General features: G+C 38.5%; 1 protein-coding gene across 3 annotated transcripts in view; it reads right to left on the minus strand.

Moving 5' to 3' along the window:
* Window positions 1-17,545, minus strand: part of SPTLC2 (serine palmitoyltransferase long chain base subunit 2) — a 58,272-nt gene that overhangs the window by 33,248 nt on the left and 7,479 nt on the right. For all 3 annotated transcript variants that reach the window (NM_001006483.3, XM_046941775.1, XM_046941776.1), the window contains exons 2-8: window positions 13,512-13,706; window positions 6,463-6,617; window positions 5,329-5,477; window positions 4,895-5,019; window positions 4,214-4,307; window positions 1,641-1,746; window positions 612-831 (exon numbers count right to left, since the gene is read on the minus strand). In NM_001006483.3, coding sequence (NP_001006483.1) covers window positions 612-831; window positions 1,641-1,746; window positions 4,214-4,307; window positions 4,895-5,019; window positions 5,329-5,477; window positions 6,463-6,617; window positions 13,512-13,706 — 1,044 coding nt within the window. The remainder of the gene's footprint in view (window positions 1-611; window positions 832-1,640; window positions 1,747-4,213; window positions 4,308-4,894; window positions 5,020-5,328; window positions 5,478-6,462; window positions 6,618-13,511; window positions 13,707-17,545) is intronic.

Below are 17,545 nucleotides of genomic sequence, written 5' to 3' on the forward strand. Positions count from 1 at the left end.
AGAGTGTTACTCTGAAGTAAAGGTTTACTGTAAGTCCCATCTGTAATACACATGTAAGGATATAAGAAGGGACACATGTACCTGTCTACACCATCCTTGCCAAAAGGCAGTTTGACAGAGTTTGACAAAGGCCAGTATGTTCTAGTAGTACCTTCCAATAGAAAGGAATCAGTACCCATACACACAAAGCCTTTTTCAAAAGCAAACTACTCAAGTCCAGAAGAAATGATCTCCACTAGGCTAAGCTAAGAAATGGCTTCTTTTCAAATCAGCTGAAAAACCTCAAGCTTTTGGCATTCTTCCTGCCTCATTAAAAGTAATATTGAGAAATCCCTGCTTCCTGGCTCCTACCGGTTCCTAAGATATTATACTCTTACCAGACTTTCTGCAAACTATGCTCATCACTGACCACATGGAAACTACGGAATTACGAGGTATTTTATTAGATTAGGCTCACAGGCTTTGAGCAGACTTTCATTGTACTAGACAGCATGTCAAATTATGAAACAAATGGACAATAAGGGCAATTTAAGAAATAAATCAACATTGAAATGCTTAATAAAACACTACAACACCAGTCTCAAACAGCCAAAAGATTTTCAGCTTTTTACCTTCTTGCCCCCAATATATCCTCCAGCAGCTCCAAAGCTTTTGGTAAATGTTCCCATCATAACATCCACATCTTCAGGATTGAGTCCAAAATACTCCACTACACCCCGACCAGTAGGACCCAGTGCTCCTATACTATGAGCCTCATCAAGGTACAGATAGGATTTATACTTCTTCTTCAGGGCAATCACTTCAGGCAAACGGACTATGGATCCCTCCATACTGTTGAGAAACAGAAATTAATTGTGAGTTGACTTAATGGTTGGGGTTCTCTTTGCAAAGCCAGAAATCACTAAAATTTCTATTCTTCACTCTTATTAATTGTGACCACATAGAACTTTCTATATGCATTTCTGTTTTGCAGAGTTGAAAAACAAGTCCTCTTTGTACCTAGTGCTCAGGTAACTATATTTTACCTGCTTAACCCCTTTGGGATGCTGGGAACACCTTTGGGATGACATACTGAAAAAGTAGTAGCAGTAGCAATAAGAGGCAAAGGAATGTCATCACTGATGATTTAATAAATGAATTATCCCTTTCCTACTTCCACTCTAACATGAGTATTTTGATCCTACATCCTACTTGCTTACTGTTTTTAGGGCTAAGAACAGACTTGAACTTTTTTGTGCTGAAAGTAACATTGATGATTTTAATGCCAATCAGTGAAACATACTACAAAACAACATTCATGTTGCATAATTCCATTCACACTAGTATCATCCACTGAGCGCAGAAAGAATGGAATAGACGAGCAATTTAAGACCTCAGCTCTGATATGAATATCAATTTAGCTTAAATTCTAAAACCTGGTCTAGATGTGGTGAACATAGCAACACCAGGTGCAGCTACCAGGTGCAGCTACCAACAGAAAGTTCAGGATGTGAGGCATACATACTTCACAGTTATTTCATTTCTCTTATGCGAGATTAAATTGAAGTGATAATATTCCGTTTGATTTGACAAAGGAACCCAAACACTAAGCAGCTAGATCTTATGCAGAGGGTCTTAGGAACAGAAAGAATAGTTTGTACCTGTATATTCCTTCCACCAAGATAAGAATTTTTTTCCAGGGCCTCCGTGTACGAGGTTGCCCATGCACAATAGCATCTTTGAGCAGCTTCTCCAGGCTTTGCATATCTGCACCAGAAATTACCGTTAAATGGTACCAAAACAGCTACTGGTTTGAGCTCTAACATGACAAAAGATAGCAACACTCCAAAAACACACGAATTGCTTAGGTACAGAAGAGAGACCACACGTAAGTCAGTAAGCGTAGGCTTCATCTAGCTGCAGGCCCATAGATAAGATCAAAGGGACTGGGTAATTACACAAACTCTAATGAAGAATTTGACCATCCTAAATTAAAAATACAAGTATTAGCACAAGTTGCAAAGAAGGAGTAAGAGGGCAGGAGAAGAATGAATGTGGGGTGGAAGAAGGCATCTCTTTGCTAGAAGAGAAAGGAATGTAAGGGGCAACAGTGTCTTTAGGTATAGAAATAAGGAACAAGCTCAAAGATAATCAGCTGAAGAAGAAGATTGACTAAAGTGCAGAAGAAGGATTTTCTGTTTAAAAGACAAAGAGACAAAAGGTGTGGAATGGGAAGCTACAAAAACAAACAGGGAGGAAAAAGGGAGAAGTAGTGTAGGAAAGATTACAATGTTAAGCATACCAGAAGCTAGATAGATGATGTTGTTATTAGACATGTAATCTGAAACCTTACTAGGTTTGGCTAAAAACACTTGACATAATCCAAGTAGACCTAACAATGTAACATAAATGCATACATGTGAAATCTGTCCTGAAGGAAAAAAAAATAGTGAGGAAGGAACAGAGATGGCAAAAATCCAACCACAAAAACTAAAATGTTGAGCAAGAAACAAGCAAATACGGGGGCACAAAGAAGAGCATAAATCATGAAAAGACGACTGATAGACCAAAACAGTTTTAGCAGCAAGCAGAGTTTATGAGCTAGAACTAGATTAGAAAGTAGAGAATAAAACAGATCAACTTAACTGTTAGAAATAGTGATCAGAAGACAACATATCAAATAATCAGCGGAGTAACCCATCTCCAGTATCTCTCCCATGGAAGAAAGGATGAATTTAGCATAGTTATGGAAAATACTAGAATAAAAGCCATCTGCTCTAATCTTTCAAGGAAGAGAGGGACTGCAAAATAGGTCTAACCTTAATAAAAAGGACAAACTGCACAATGAGGTAGGGAAAAAATGAAAATAATTTCTAAAAATAATGAGTGAAACCATTGGTGTCTTGGAGAAAATGAGATTAATTAAAGCAGCATAGACCATAACAAGACAGTACTCAGTACACATGCAGTTTATAATCTGCTATTCCATTCTCTTTCATGGATCCCCAACACGTAGAAAATTTCTAGAGTAACCCATAGTCTCACCATTGCTACTTTGTACCCTATAATTCCACACCTGCTCTTCCTTATAATGCCAGAGCTTCTAAGTCCTCCTCACATAATACCCAGGACTGTATTCCATGAGCGCTCCCTAAAATTCTGGAACATGGGACAATATTCAGAAGTATGCTTGTACAAATACAGAAGATGAATGCAGAGGTTTTGTGATCTTGTCCAGCAACCAAACTGTGCTGCAATCAAGACTGATGAAGAACAATGACAACAACAACAAAAAAAATGAAGTGTTACCAGTACACTCAAACAATAGAGAATAAGAAAGCAAAAAAGACTAAAGAAACAAGAGACACAGTAAAGGATCTACCACCAAGTTGGACAAGGAAAGAAAAAGAACTAGAGCCACCCAAGCTTTGCTGTCACCACCAAAGATTTCAGAGGAAGAAGAGTCAATGTGATCTCAGAGAATGATAATATAGAAAGTGCACTACGAGTTACAAGTAACTGAAGAACAAAGGTAGTGACTTCACAAATTAGGAAGATGATGCATCTTTCACTGAGACTAATTATTTTCTTTTTTTTAATTTGAAAACTAAAATGTCTCTTTTGGAGGAGGCTGACGCTAGCAAAATGACAATTCTAAGTATCTGTTTCCAAAATACACACAGCAAGTAACAGTTAATCAACACTTCATGTCCTGAAATCCCCTTTGTACTACACTGTATGAGCACATACTTGTCAAGCTTAGCCATGACATCTGTATTGTTAAGGTTCTGTTAATGCACGACCATGCTAGCATCTGGTCCTAAAGTTAAAAACTTTCCTATTCCCTCAAATCATAACCTAGACAACTTCAAGACTACATTACTATGCGACATGGACTATTAGATGAGTTTAATAGTGCTGAGCTATCCAGGTAACAAGAAGCTACATTAGAACACTACTGCCTGTAAACCCACCAGAGAGCAATATGTTGCTCTTCATATGCAGAGATACAAGTCAGCCCAGATTAATGATCTAAGTACTACTATTTGAGACTGAATACATAAAATAATTTACAATTCACAATGACTAAATAGTAGCAGCAGTCTTCTGACCTTTCAGGTAACAGCAATTGATTTCTTACATGAAATGGGATTTCCAACTACTAGAAAGTAGAAGAGTTTCCATCTGATCTGAAGACCCAGCAGAAAGGTAAGGTCCACCATTTGATACTTACTGTTGTGCTTAAAGATTCGAATAGCTGCTCCTGATAGTCTTGCTCCAAGCACTAGAGACGCATGGTTCAGTTCATCACTCAAAATTAGACAGCCCTGAATTAGAAAGGGGAAAAAGAAAGATATTGAAAAAGTTAAGTTTTGTAGTCAAGCACACACCTTTCAGCTCTCAATTGCTCAGAGATAATTTAAGAACAAAAAAACCCCAAACAACTGAAGGAAAAAAATCCAACATAAATGCAGCTTGTGTAGGCAAGACTGGCTAAGAAATGATTTGCAGCCTTAATGTGGTAAATAAAGATACACAACTGCCATTAGCTTCAATAATTACTTGTTTCACCACCCACTGAAGTCCTGCAGAATGACTGTTAATTCTTATTGTCTCAAGGGCATCAAAATACCTTTAAGTCAATCAACCACCATTTAATATACAAACAAGTAGCCTGAGGAAGCAAGCCATAACATGCTACGCTGTTCTGTCAAGATCTGGAGTGCTATTGGTCCCTAGGATGCTGCTGCCCAAAGATTTTTGCAAAGCTAGTGATCTTTCCTGTGACCTACAATTTCCACAGAGAATATCTGCAGGTACTGTCACTAAAGAAAAAAATAGACAAGTAGATTTTAAAAAACTGGACCCACACAGCCTTTGTTAGATGTGCTCTTACCAGTAACTTGAGCCATACCTTGCCTACTAAAGCTGGAATGTTCATTGAGTTGGTTGCAAATCCCATGCCATATGCCATTGCAGATTCCACACCTAGAAATCTGGCAACTAGCTTTTCCAGCTCCTCGTGTTTGTCCAAGTTTCCTGCACATAAAAACAGAAGAAACTCAGAGTGAAAACCTTTCACTATTGCCGTATTCTACAATAAACATCTCCAACAACCAGTACAGTCTTTTCTCAAAATACCAAACAGAAACACCGTAAACATTAGCAAATCAACAGCTATGCTGTATAAACTAAACCCAGAAGGTCAATTTATCTTCACAAAAATGATTTCTTTATTGCTTAGTCTAAAGTTCCAGAGTTGGAACACATAATGTTTAGAAGATATGAGATCAAATTAAATACTTTGAAACCAACATTGAAGGAACATCTTATCTTCCTCTAACTTACCCATCTCTTGCCTACTGCTGCACACCCCAGCTCCATACCGGGACAGAACTTTAGCTGCTGCCTGCTGGCAAGTCCCATCGTTCTGTGCAAATCCAAGGTAGTTATAGGAACCCATATTAATAACACCTTTTATCACTCTCCCCGTGTACCTGTGTTTAAAAAAAACCATTACAAATTAGGACACACAAAATTGTAAAACTAAGCCAGAAGACTCTTCTTTGAGTTTAATAGAATATGTACTGAAACATTAGTAAAAAGTCTATAGAATCAACAAGTAAATTTTTTCAGCACTGATCCTCATTTTTCATTGCTTGAGTTTGATAATATGTTCTCCCTCTCCCATAGTCACAAACTAAAAATGGAAATTCCCACAACAGTCTACATAAAGAGGCAGTTATGCTATTATATTAAATATTACTTCAGGATTTTCAAACAGTTTGTTTCTGACACTGTCCCTCCTCCATCTCAGAAACACACAATTTGCTTTCCAATTAGAAACTAAGAAATCTCATCAGTTAACTTGGCAGCCCCTCAAGCAGGATATCCTCTAACCATGGAAAGGAAACACATCTGGCACTGCTGTGCTAATGCTACGTGACGAGGAGATTAAAGAAAAAGTTTAGTGGAAAAAAGTTTTAATTGTTTTGCCCTTGAAAGTCAAGGAGATAAACAACTACTTTTACCAAATACTACACTGCAAACCTCTTCATATCAAGCCTCGTGCTACGTCATTACCAATTTAAAAATAGAAACAAAACCAGAAGACAACAAAACACATCTACCCTTAAGTTTTTGGTTTTGTTTCACCAAGTGTCTGGACCAACTCTAAACCAGCACAAAGTCACAAGTAATGCAATCCAAAGGACCTACTCCAGGTTCTGTGCATCACACACAAAAGCGTAAGTTTTACTATAGGCATAGACCTATGAAATCTTAACACATGCAGAGTCATCAGTAAGTGTTAATACCAAAGATTATAAAATCATCTTGGTGGCCAGATGTGGTTCAAAACAGCCAGTGTGAATCTCAAAATAAACTTAATTCACTGCTCCTTTAACCGTAAAGCCTTCAATGCACGTTTAGAGACCCTACTAAGAAGCAGTTGTTGGAAGCCTTTTCTTCAATCTGACTCACGTGAACGTCCAGTTATAGTCATGGGAAACTCTCTCCATCATGTCCACTTTGGCTCCAGGCACACTGCAAATAGGACGGTTCCAGGTGTCTCGAATGCGCATGTAGAGGTTTCTGGTATAGAAGTTTTCAAAGTCCTGATACAATGGGACAAAGTCCTGAAACACACCAAAAATGAAAGGAAACAATACAGCAAACTGGTAATAAAAGCAATAAGGTGTTTTCTGAATCTATGAGTATAACTTGTAAAATAAAACAAATCAAGAAAATGCAGGAAGAAGTTGAAAACTCTTCATTCTTAAGTCCTGAAAAAACTCCAACCCAAGTTGGTAAAACACAGTATTATTGCTTCTCAAAGCACATACCAGTGCAGAATTACCTGAAAGTGAGAAGGCACTGAGAAAGTTGAGGTACCTTGTTATATCTTCTGTATGTAAGAAATGCATATCATAAAGCAGCATTACTATTATTACAGAGCTATTGTTAGAACTTATCACATCTTTTTATTCAGAAGCCAAACAATTAGACTACATTATGGCACCTCTGTTCTCCACAGCTTATCATGACTTCAGTCCCACAGGATTTCTGTGCACGAGAGTTTCCTGAATTCTCGCTTCCTTTCCAACGTTTCTCAGGAAAACTGAGTGACACACAAGAATGTCAAACTACGTGTGAGAGCAAGGACATCTGAGCACTCAAGAACGTGTTTTTCTGGCCTTAAAATACTTCAAAGTCATGAGATTCCATTACTACTATTAAATTTAAAGGCAGCCTGACGTTCAGTGGTGATAAGAATACATAATTCATTCGCTACTGTCACAAAAACAAGCCTTTGTAAAACTCTACAAAAGGAAAAGATAGATTTATGACAAAGGTAAGAGCCAGCATCACATTTCTTCCTGTTTTTCACATCATACATGAAAATATAGAGAGAGACATTTTATTTTAGGTGGCAGGATAAGACAGAATATCTGTCTGACCAAATACTAGTGCCTGGTATTTCTAACAAGGAAGCAAAACTGGGAGCATTTATGCCAGTTTCTTTAATAACAATTTACACAAATAAGTACTGAGAAGCTTCGACTTGCAATGCTCAACTGAAGGAAGAGTACGTTTTCCTTTATCTTCCCCATTTTATGGTTTCACATCTTTCAGCTTAGAGTAAACGAACCATCTAGATTCACCTTTTTACATCCTCCTACCTGAAGATAGACAGGAAAGACTGCTTCTAGGTAAATGTTGCTGCATCTACTTTCCCTTCTGATTTGCCTGCGCATAATGACATGCCAAGGAGGCATAAAGATACTCTTTTTCATCATTTAATTATGGAAAAGCAAAATATAGCCAGTGATCTCTCCTTCACAGAATAAACAAAAAGATAAAGATCAACTTTTTACACAGTCCAATAGTGAAAGAACAAGGGGGAATGGTTTTAAACTAGAAGAGGGAAGATTTGAATTAGATGTTAAGGGAAAATTCTTTACTCAGAAGACGATGAGGCACTGGCACAGGCTGCCCAGAGAAGCTGTGGATGCCTCATCCCTGGAGGAGTTCAAGGCCAGGTTGGATGGGGCTTTGGTCTAGTGGGGGGGCAACCCTCCCCATGGCAGGAGCATCAGAACTAGATGGTCTTTAAGGTCCCTTCCAACCCAAGTCATTCTATGTCCTTCCTCAGCAAAGGAAAACAATGGGAATGAGATTTCAAAGACTTATGATGGTAATTATTTCTCCCACGTTCCTTTACTCAATGTACTTTACTTTACTCAAGTATAGTTTGCAATTCACTTTTGCCATGTCTTCTCCGAAGGCCTTCTGTCAAATTGGATTAATAAGGTAGAAAGTAAACAAATAATGTAATCCTCTAGAAAATCATTAGTTTTCTGAAGAAGTAACACAACTCTAACCTTCCTCACCTTCAGTATCTCACTGTCCCAAACAGAGGGTAGGTTTCAGGCTTGAATCACTAACAAACTTGCCTCTTTTGCAATGGGAAAAAAACAAAAAACAAAAAAAACATCAACACATTCAAAAGTTTACTTCATATATAAAAAGTTACATAGCTACTCTACTCTAACAGAGTGGTGATAAGCATGGCAATACTTGGAGCAATACACTAAGATCTCTATTCATGACTTAGATTCCAAATAGTTAATTGCTAAGTGCCTGAAAGCCTCTGTTACAGCACCTTTCATAGGGGTGGATAAAGTGAAGAGAAAAAAAATCAAAATTTAATAGATTTGAACTTCAGTTTAGTTATAATCTTAGACATTTTTAACCACTTCCAGCTTTTCTTAACCACTTCACATAAGAATTTGGCTTTGCAGTATTTATTGAAGCACATTAACTATGTGACCCAGGAAGTCAACTGAAACTTTAGCCAAGGTCCTCGGCTAGGAGTGGAGGCTGCAAATTAGTCACTGTTCTAACTCAAGCAGGTATGCCTGCGCTGATGCAGTCCAATCTTACCTCATGTTTCTAATCAGATAAATCATGTTTTATTTTGAAACACAAGGTGACAAAGCAGGAAGACTAACAAGCTCAACTGGTGAGAGAAAGATAGGCACCCACGACAGGTTGACACCTCCAAGATATAATACAAGTACAGTCTTACAAGAGAGCAGCATAACTTTTAAATTCTAAAGAGACTTTATTGTGAAGTTCTTTAAACCTTACAGATTATCCTAACACCAAAACAAACAAACAAAACTGTGCTTCAAAAGTTAACAGAAATTCAAGGAACAAATTATGAGTAAAAGAACCCATGTCCAATACAGGACACTAGCCTTACTTTTTAAGAGTGCTAAGGAAGTATTAAAAGCCTAGAACATCACTAGTAAAACAATTCCAGATGCAGAAACTTAAGGACTAGAGATCTTCCAGAAGCCTGAAAAGTATAGCAATGTCAATAAGGAACTGAACCAAGGGAAAAATAAAACTCTCCCTTGGGGTGCAGCGCCTTAGCACAGGCAACTTGTACATTCAAGATTTCATCACGTTGTAAATTAGTAATACAAGTGAAGGTCATAATGAGAGCTTTGTAACCATTAGCTTGGAGCATGGTAACATGCAAACACAGCAATTACGTTGCTTCTAGAGACAAGTTTTCAGAGCATTGCACCTAAGCTAACAGATGGTGCCACAAGGCTTACCTGCAATTCACCTAACACATTCCCTAATAACACAAAGCTAACTCTGAATGAAAATCAGATAGGCAAATGCAACAGACATCAGGCTTCTAAAAGGAAAAAAAAAGAAAAAAGAAAAAGGCTGGTTCCATCTCACTGCTATGTGAGTGAAGAAAAAGTGCAGCAGCAACTGTGGGCAACTTCTACATTCTCAGCAGGCCTACAATGAGCCACGCAGATGCTAAGACATCACTGAGCAAGTCTCCAGTTCACCACCCCAAACATACTTGTTCACACAAATCCAACTGTAGGAACGTTTGAAAGCTTCAGATACCAGTAATACTGTAGACACAGGGAAGCTATCAAGCACAGAGAGGTACCTTAAAGAGTTAGCATCCCCATTTGGACAGTTGCTTCCACATACAAAATAGACAACGTAATTAGTAGGGAAATCAGATCAGGATAAGCGTAAAAGCAGTTCTCATTTTACCTATTAAATACTACAAGCGTGGCTACTGAGGAAGTTATAACTGAGCATTGGGTTAAACTGAGTACACGTACACTGATTCCAGGGTAACTGACAAGTTTTATCTTTCCACTCACCCATGCCTAAAACAGACCCATGTTTCTGACAGGATATGCTGCACATACCGGTTTCCAGAAAAAGCCCAGATGGATATATTTTAACTGATGCCAAAACACAAAGACTACTCCCTCCTGGTAATCAGCACTAGTAAAGCCTTTACCTTTTTGTGTAGCACTGGTGAGTGAATACTAGTTTTTTCTAGAATCACTCATTGCTTTGTGCTGCTCTCCAACAAGTTACAAGATATTTACCCATTGTCAGAGACAGTCCCAATATAAACGCATTGGAAATCCTACTCTTCCAGTTATCTTCATCCACTTTCATTTTCTAGTTCTGGTGCACACAATATTATGCAACAGTTTCAGGAAGAACTTATGCTACTGAAATAAAGTACAACAAAACAACAAAAATCAGAAGGCTTCCCCCCCCCCCCCCCCAACCACATTCCAGACCAAAGCTTACTCAGCGCTGTTAACAACAATCATTTTCAGAAACACACCACAAAAAATATCCTTATGCTTCAATTCTATGAATTCAGGACACATTCATTCAGCCCTGGATGGAACATTTCCTTGTACTATGTGATTTAGTTCTGCTCACACAGAACGTTTTCATACTGCTCATCTACACAGCTACTTCCAAAGCCTTTGCTTTGACCTCTTCACCTACACAGTGTTCTATGAACTATTTCAGAAAACTAAAGCTAATTGTTTTGCTTGATTGCTAAGAAAATTATAATCAATTTGAGATTCATGTAATAAAAACAGTGCTTTGCATAAAGAGGTCACAAATCTGCTAGAAAATACTCCAGGGCTTCTCTGATTTAATATATTGATTTAAAAAAAAAACAAAAACAAAAAACAGGAGTTTTAAGCTTTTCCTGCACACTGGAATCTATACTTCTTTACTAAAAGATAGCAGGGCTGTCAGCCAGTTGCTTGAAAGATTCAAGTATGTGAAAATGCCTCAAAACAAGTCATTGAGCACCCCTTGTACCAAAACAAAACCTGGCTCCCACACAGCATACACTGCAACAGGCTACCATCAGTTTATTTGCAGACAAAAAAGCACAAAGCACCAAAATGTGAGGTCAAGTACCGTATATTCTAGACCTGACATGATCACTTTTCTATTTGCCCAGCATCAGAAATAGCTATTCCAACCTAAACACTAAAAACATGACTTAGGGAAGTATGCTAACAGGCATTTCTTTCACAACAAAACTTTTGTTAACAGGATTTCCTATTTTTCATTCATACACAGTATTCACTGACCTATTCATGATGCGATACACAGCAAATAGAGCCTTCAGATAGAAGTGCTTCTCACTAGATCCATCCATGGAAATCTTGTGCACAAAACAAAAACACAACACATGCAGCTCTTCCCTCAAAGTCAACACAGAGGGAGTTTCAATTAATCTGTCTGGGAAGTTTACTTGTTAAACAGTTCCGCTTTCAAGGGAAGATGCAATGCTAGAATTAATTTATAAAACAAACAAAAAAAATAAGGTTAAATTTATTTTTGAACTGGGATAATGAGTTGCTAACAAACTCTCTGCTTGTGTCACCTGCGATGGTCTTTATGGAGAACCTAATATCAATAATCTACCCCAGATCAGAACTGCTGCCTGAGGTCTTCTTGGTCACTTCAAGAACAATCACTTGTTACAGTTATCACTGCTCTGGCGGAAAAAGGCTACTGTAAGCAGGCACCTTTCCCACTCATAAGGGAACAAGGGTTTCACAGACATACAGTAACCAATCTTTCAGTTAGCTCTTTTTAGCCCTCAAGTATCATGAGTACAAATATTTAAACTTCTATTCTAATATCCATCACTGGTACATTTTTGCAGCTGTTGGCTCATTTCTGCATCAATTTCCAAGATGTAAGTAGAAAAAATACAATGGTGTCATATCCTCAGGTGATATAAACCAAAGTAGCTTAAATTAAACAACACAGAGATACAAATGGAGATTTAGCTTGCAATATTCATTCAGATATTGGATATTGAAAGAGAATGAAAGTTTTACTCCTAGATTCCAGAAGTTAGTTTTGGAAATAGTACAAATTTAGCTTCCAGCACTGTTAACAAACATGAAATATCAATTCCTCATTGAACACCTGAAAGAATATTTCTGTTTTGAAATTATGTGCCTTACTGAGAATCAGCTTAATTCTACCACATGCTACTTATACAAAGAAGCTACCATGAAATCATTTTAGGCATTGGCACTGCATCTTTACTCATCTACCACAGCATGATACAAACTTTGCCCTAATGCTGCCTCTAAAAGAACTCTTCTTTTGTCTTTCCTCCTTACACCCTCCTATCCTTAGTTATTTGTTTACATTCTTGAGCTGCTTCACCCCACCTCATTTTCTACTAGCCATTTCTAACTGCTGGTGTGGCTGCCCAGAGAACCAGAAATCAGTAAGTGGAAAACAAACTGCCTTGAAGTATTGTAAGCTGAATCTGTTCCCCAAGGTGACTGAGAAAAACAGAACCCCGGTCAGCAACAGTAAGCCAATCAACTTTGACTTTTGGAGAAAAGCTCACTGGTATTCACACTATGCTATGACAGCTCACACTGAGAGTTAGCAGGAAATAGCTTACAAACTGCCAGTTTAAGTAGCAGCTCCTTAACAGTAACTTGAGTGGGGACTAAAGGCCTCTAAGAATTATTTTAAACAATTTAAGATTATCTGTATTAGACTAACTGCTGGAGATGGCAAGACTTTTTAACTGGTAACAGAAACTTACACTAATAGGTTTTCAAAATTCTTTTCAAATGCTATCAGTGAGTCAGTGCCTCAAATTACTCACTAGCTAACCCACTACTCTTTTGAATCTCATATCAGTTTAAAATCATCCAGCTTACATTCTGGTTCTTACAGCAAGCTTTTCTTTGCAGCTACTTAGGCCGGAAAGAATGTTTCCAAATCTAAACACAGCCACCAGAACAGCATCAGAAAGCATACCACTGCTGCAAAACTCCAGCCAGATCCTTCAAGAAGCATTTCTCTTGCTGCTGGTGCTGCCTTATGAGGTGTTTCTCCCTCAAACCCTTGTTTCTGCAGCTGAGGCATCACGCAACATGTTGATATAATTGTTGATGTAGTTTCAATTAAACTAGACCATATAACTATGCCACAAAAAATAAACAAAACAATGTTTCCTTTACTTGGGTTAACCACACGACGGTACTAGCATAACACACAGAGCATTTGGGATACAAGGAGAACAGTAGAAAACTTTGAACAATATTGCTCTGCAAATAAATACTTAAACTATAGCCTCAGCCACATAATTTCCCACATTGAAATTTCCCAGTCTTTACCTTTTGTTCTTCTCTTTCTATTGCATTTTGACACTTCTCAATCTTCCACTGCCGCATGAAGTCTCGCAGATACCCAAAGAGAGTGAGAACACCATAGCCTACGTAGGTCAGCACAGCAACCAGCATTGGTGTTTCTTCAAAAGCTTCATTGAAAGGCCTTTTGTATAATCCTCCATTGTGCACGATGTGATTTATCTGAAGCAAAAATTTAAAGAGAGGCAGCTGTAAGATACTCATTCAAGGAACATCAAACAGGCATTTCTGAGTAATCCCTCTGATCTTGTAACTGATTCTGCCCTCCCCTCACCCAACTCCAAGTTCTTCCAGCTAGGTTTGTCCATGACAAACACTGTTAGCCTCCACATACAAGGGTGGTATGTAAAAGCCTCTTCATTCACCAAGACTTTCACATAACCAAAGTTACGGAGCAGAGGTTTCCAAGACCTACTATAGAGGAAAAAAAAACCCACAATAAAAACCCAACCAAACAGAAAACCCAGAGAAATCCAGAAACAGAAATGAACAGCTCTATAAGATAAATAACGTACTCTCAAGGATTATGAAATCAAAAAAACTGGACGACATTCAAACGAGATTCTGCTATGGAAGCCCACATTACAGTAAGAAAACAAGCACCCTCTGTGTTTCTCCATAGCCTTAAGCCTAAAGATGCTGACATAACCACTGTACTCATCCATGTGGCGGACATGGCATCACAGACAAACAACTCATTGTATACATAGCCTCAACATTGCATATATGTCAGAACACAGAACAAAGCAAAGCTTTCTGCATAAAATCCACACAGCACATCATCTTATTACCTAAAAGCTATCCCCTGAAGAAAATAATTTGACCAGCTGCATAATATGTGTGCATCTCAAGTATGGTTAACTCAGTGTATTGGTGACTATTACAGAAAATATTTGAAATAACAAGGCAAGTGCTCACCCAATGTAACACCACAGTTGTAAAAATGTCATAGTTTTAACTAGGTTACTTATTGGTATACAATTCTGTAACTTTCTGATCTCCAAATGTGCTATGTAGGGTGTTGCCTAATGTACAAGGGAGTGGCTGGAAGACAAGAAGGAAACCAAGATAAGCTATAATAAGTTACTATATTAATAATAACAGCACACTGAAAAAAAGGGCTAGATCAACAATGATGTTTGAATTTCTCTAGACTGTACTCAAGTTTCAGTTTACAGTCAAATATAATAAGGAGTCTATTTTAAAACATTCTAACCAAAGAAACATCAACACTTAAGGAAAAGGATGATCCTAAATATATCAAGGAAGAATAGCAATAGCCAGCAGGACAACACAGGTCATTTTTGTATGGCATACATAGGCTCATAGGGGAGGGGAAGCCAGAGTTGAAGTAACTTCTATAACAGCTAACAAATCAATTAAAGCACACGTGCTTTCCATACAATACTTTCTCTGGAAACCAGCATCTGTTCATTCCAGATGCTGTAGCAAGTCCATATTTCAAGCCTGGTACTATTATCTTGAGCTTAATTTTTTAGAAGCAAGTGTCTGCTTCATAGATACAAACAGGCAGCAGCTATGCAGTCAATAACTGGGCATGAACTTCAGCACTACCTTTTCCCCAGTATCCGTTTCTACCTCTTTCCTTTGCTAACACGCATCCAGCTGCTTGCAGAGCAATACAGAATTTCTCAATGTAGTGCTCTGTTGTCAAGACTTGAGAACCGGGACATGCATGGAAACAAAATAAAGATACTGTAGAAATGTATTTTAGCAGCTGCACTTATGCCAGATGTAAATAACGGAACTGCAGTGCTTTGAGGCAAGGTTTAATACTGAAGTAGTTTTAAAACATACTGCCTACAGTGGCAGCTTAAGTTAGAAAATTTTGGACAAGTGTAGAAATGCTCCTAGGCTTACTACACTGCAGCTAAGGTGAAGGCAATTTAAAAGCTTTTTTTTTTTTTTTATCATGGCCAGAGTTTCACAGTATGTTTTCTTGAGGAACAGTGCCAACCAAAGCGTCTCCCTTTGTCCCACTCACTCCCACTTTGAACCATCTGCACCACCCTCTACCTCGCACAATGAAAGCTAAGCTGACTTTCAGCACAGCATCTCGCCAACAACACAGAACTGACGCAGGCTGGAAATACAATGATCTGCAGAAAGTTACTTATTAGACTCTAACAATCTTTACACCGCTGTTCCACAAACTCATTTCAAAGATATCAACAAACAAGAATGAACAGCTGCTGGGGAGGGGCAGAAGCAAATGACAATCAGCAGACTCTGTAAGCCAACCCTGCAAAGGAAAAAAATCACAAGTGCCTTCTCTTCCCTAATACTCTCAAGAGCTCTTAACTTTATTATTGTAGCTCCAATTCATGAAGCCATAAAATTTTACTGCATCATGCAGCAAAGCTCCCAAGTTACTGCAATTTCAAAACTTGATGAATTACAGTTGAATTTGGTGTCCTCACGCTGACAGCCTGGGCTGTGAATAGCAGCTACTCTGGAGATGTGTAACATCTACTACCTGTAGTTGTCTATAAGTAGTTGCTCATTTCTGGATGAGCAGACAGATGGCAGTGACAACTCAAATGGCTTAACGTCTAATAAATGGAGATCACATCAAAGCTTCTAATGCCTTTCTCAGGTTACTGGATGTTCATCTGGAAGAGACGAAAGGTTACAGTCTAACAGTTGAGGTTAATCACCAATAGCTACTGATGAATAAATAACTCACTTCTAATCAGGAACAGCGTGTAGCACCTTTTCTCTCCTTAGAGATGACCCTGCTTGTGAAAAATGCTAAAATTAAGGTTGCTTTGCATTGTCAAAAGTAACATTTCATTGAGAAAGACTCTTTTAGGAATATAAGGATCAATTCAAGGCAAATGAATTTCACCTCCTGGTATTCTTCTACCACTGTGCTCATACAGAGCAGAAGGACAGCCTGACAAAACAGTGTTTGACATGGGAGTAAGGATAAAGCAAAGGTGTGTCACTGAATTCTTCCATGCAGAAAAAATGGCACCCATTGACATTCATCAAGGCTTGCTGAATGTTTACAGAGACTAAACAGCGGATGTGAGCACAGTTGGTGCAGGGTGATGTGTTTCAGCTGTGGCAACAGCACATTGCCCTCCGCTGGTACAGATTTTGATGAGCGCAGGCTCTTGTTCATGGCTGGTGACAATGCCACAAATAGCTGATGGTGGTAACTATGTTAAAATAACAGTGTCTTGTAGCTGAGAATTTGTTCTATCAAGTAGCCTGTGTCCTTCGTAACTGTTGTGATTTCCATGGAAATAAATAGGAGGCATTACTTTTGGAGTGACCTACATACAGTCCCTACAGTTATCATGATACTGTCTCTGGTGCAGAGGATGGGACTATGGATGTACACAAGCACAGTGAAAGCACACCTTAGCTTATATTCTTACCCAAGTGCTGTGCAAAGTTGTGCTTTAAAGAACCCTCTGTCCTACAGACAGCATCAGTTCTTGCAGTGCCTTAAGCTCAGGGACCACCAGAACCACACCCCAGCTCCACAAAGAAAAGGTTTTTCTTCTTGTCTCAATTTAGACAAATTCTTCAATGACAATTACAAAACAAAATGCTCACATAACACTCTTACATCAGCATCCCTTAGCACGATGACAGGCCCTCTGACATCAGGGACAGAACCATGTCTTCTACACAGACATAGCTCTCATACGCAGTCACTCCACTAAGCATAAATTCACAACTAGATATGTAACTGATTGGATGCTTCACCAGCAGAGACGTCTGCTGTCTTACTAGATGCACAGACAACTCTATCAGAGTTATCAAAGTAAGGGAAAAATGCAATTGATAAAAGTCGTTAACAGTAAACTTGCTTTTGCTGGCACCCTCCACAGCTGTGCTTTTTCTAAGTTTGGACAGGTGTCCAGAGAAGGTCCTCCATACGTCACCCTGTCATGGATTTACGAGGTGGAGAAAGAGAATCAAGCAAACAGATATGGATTTCAGTATTACGTTCCCACTGCCAGCAG

This window comes from Gallus gallus, chromosome 5 (genome assembly GCF_016699485.2).
Source record: "Gallus gallus isolate bGalGal1 chromosome 5, bGalGal1.mat.broiler.GRCg7b, whole genome shotgun sequence".
Classification (NCBI taxonomy): Eukaryota; Metazoa; Chordata; class Aves; order Galliformes; family Phasianidae; genus Gallus; species Gallus gallus.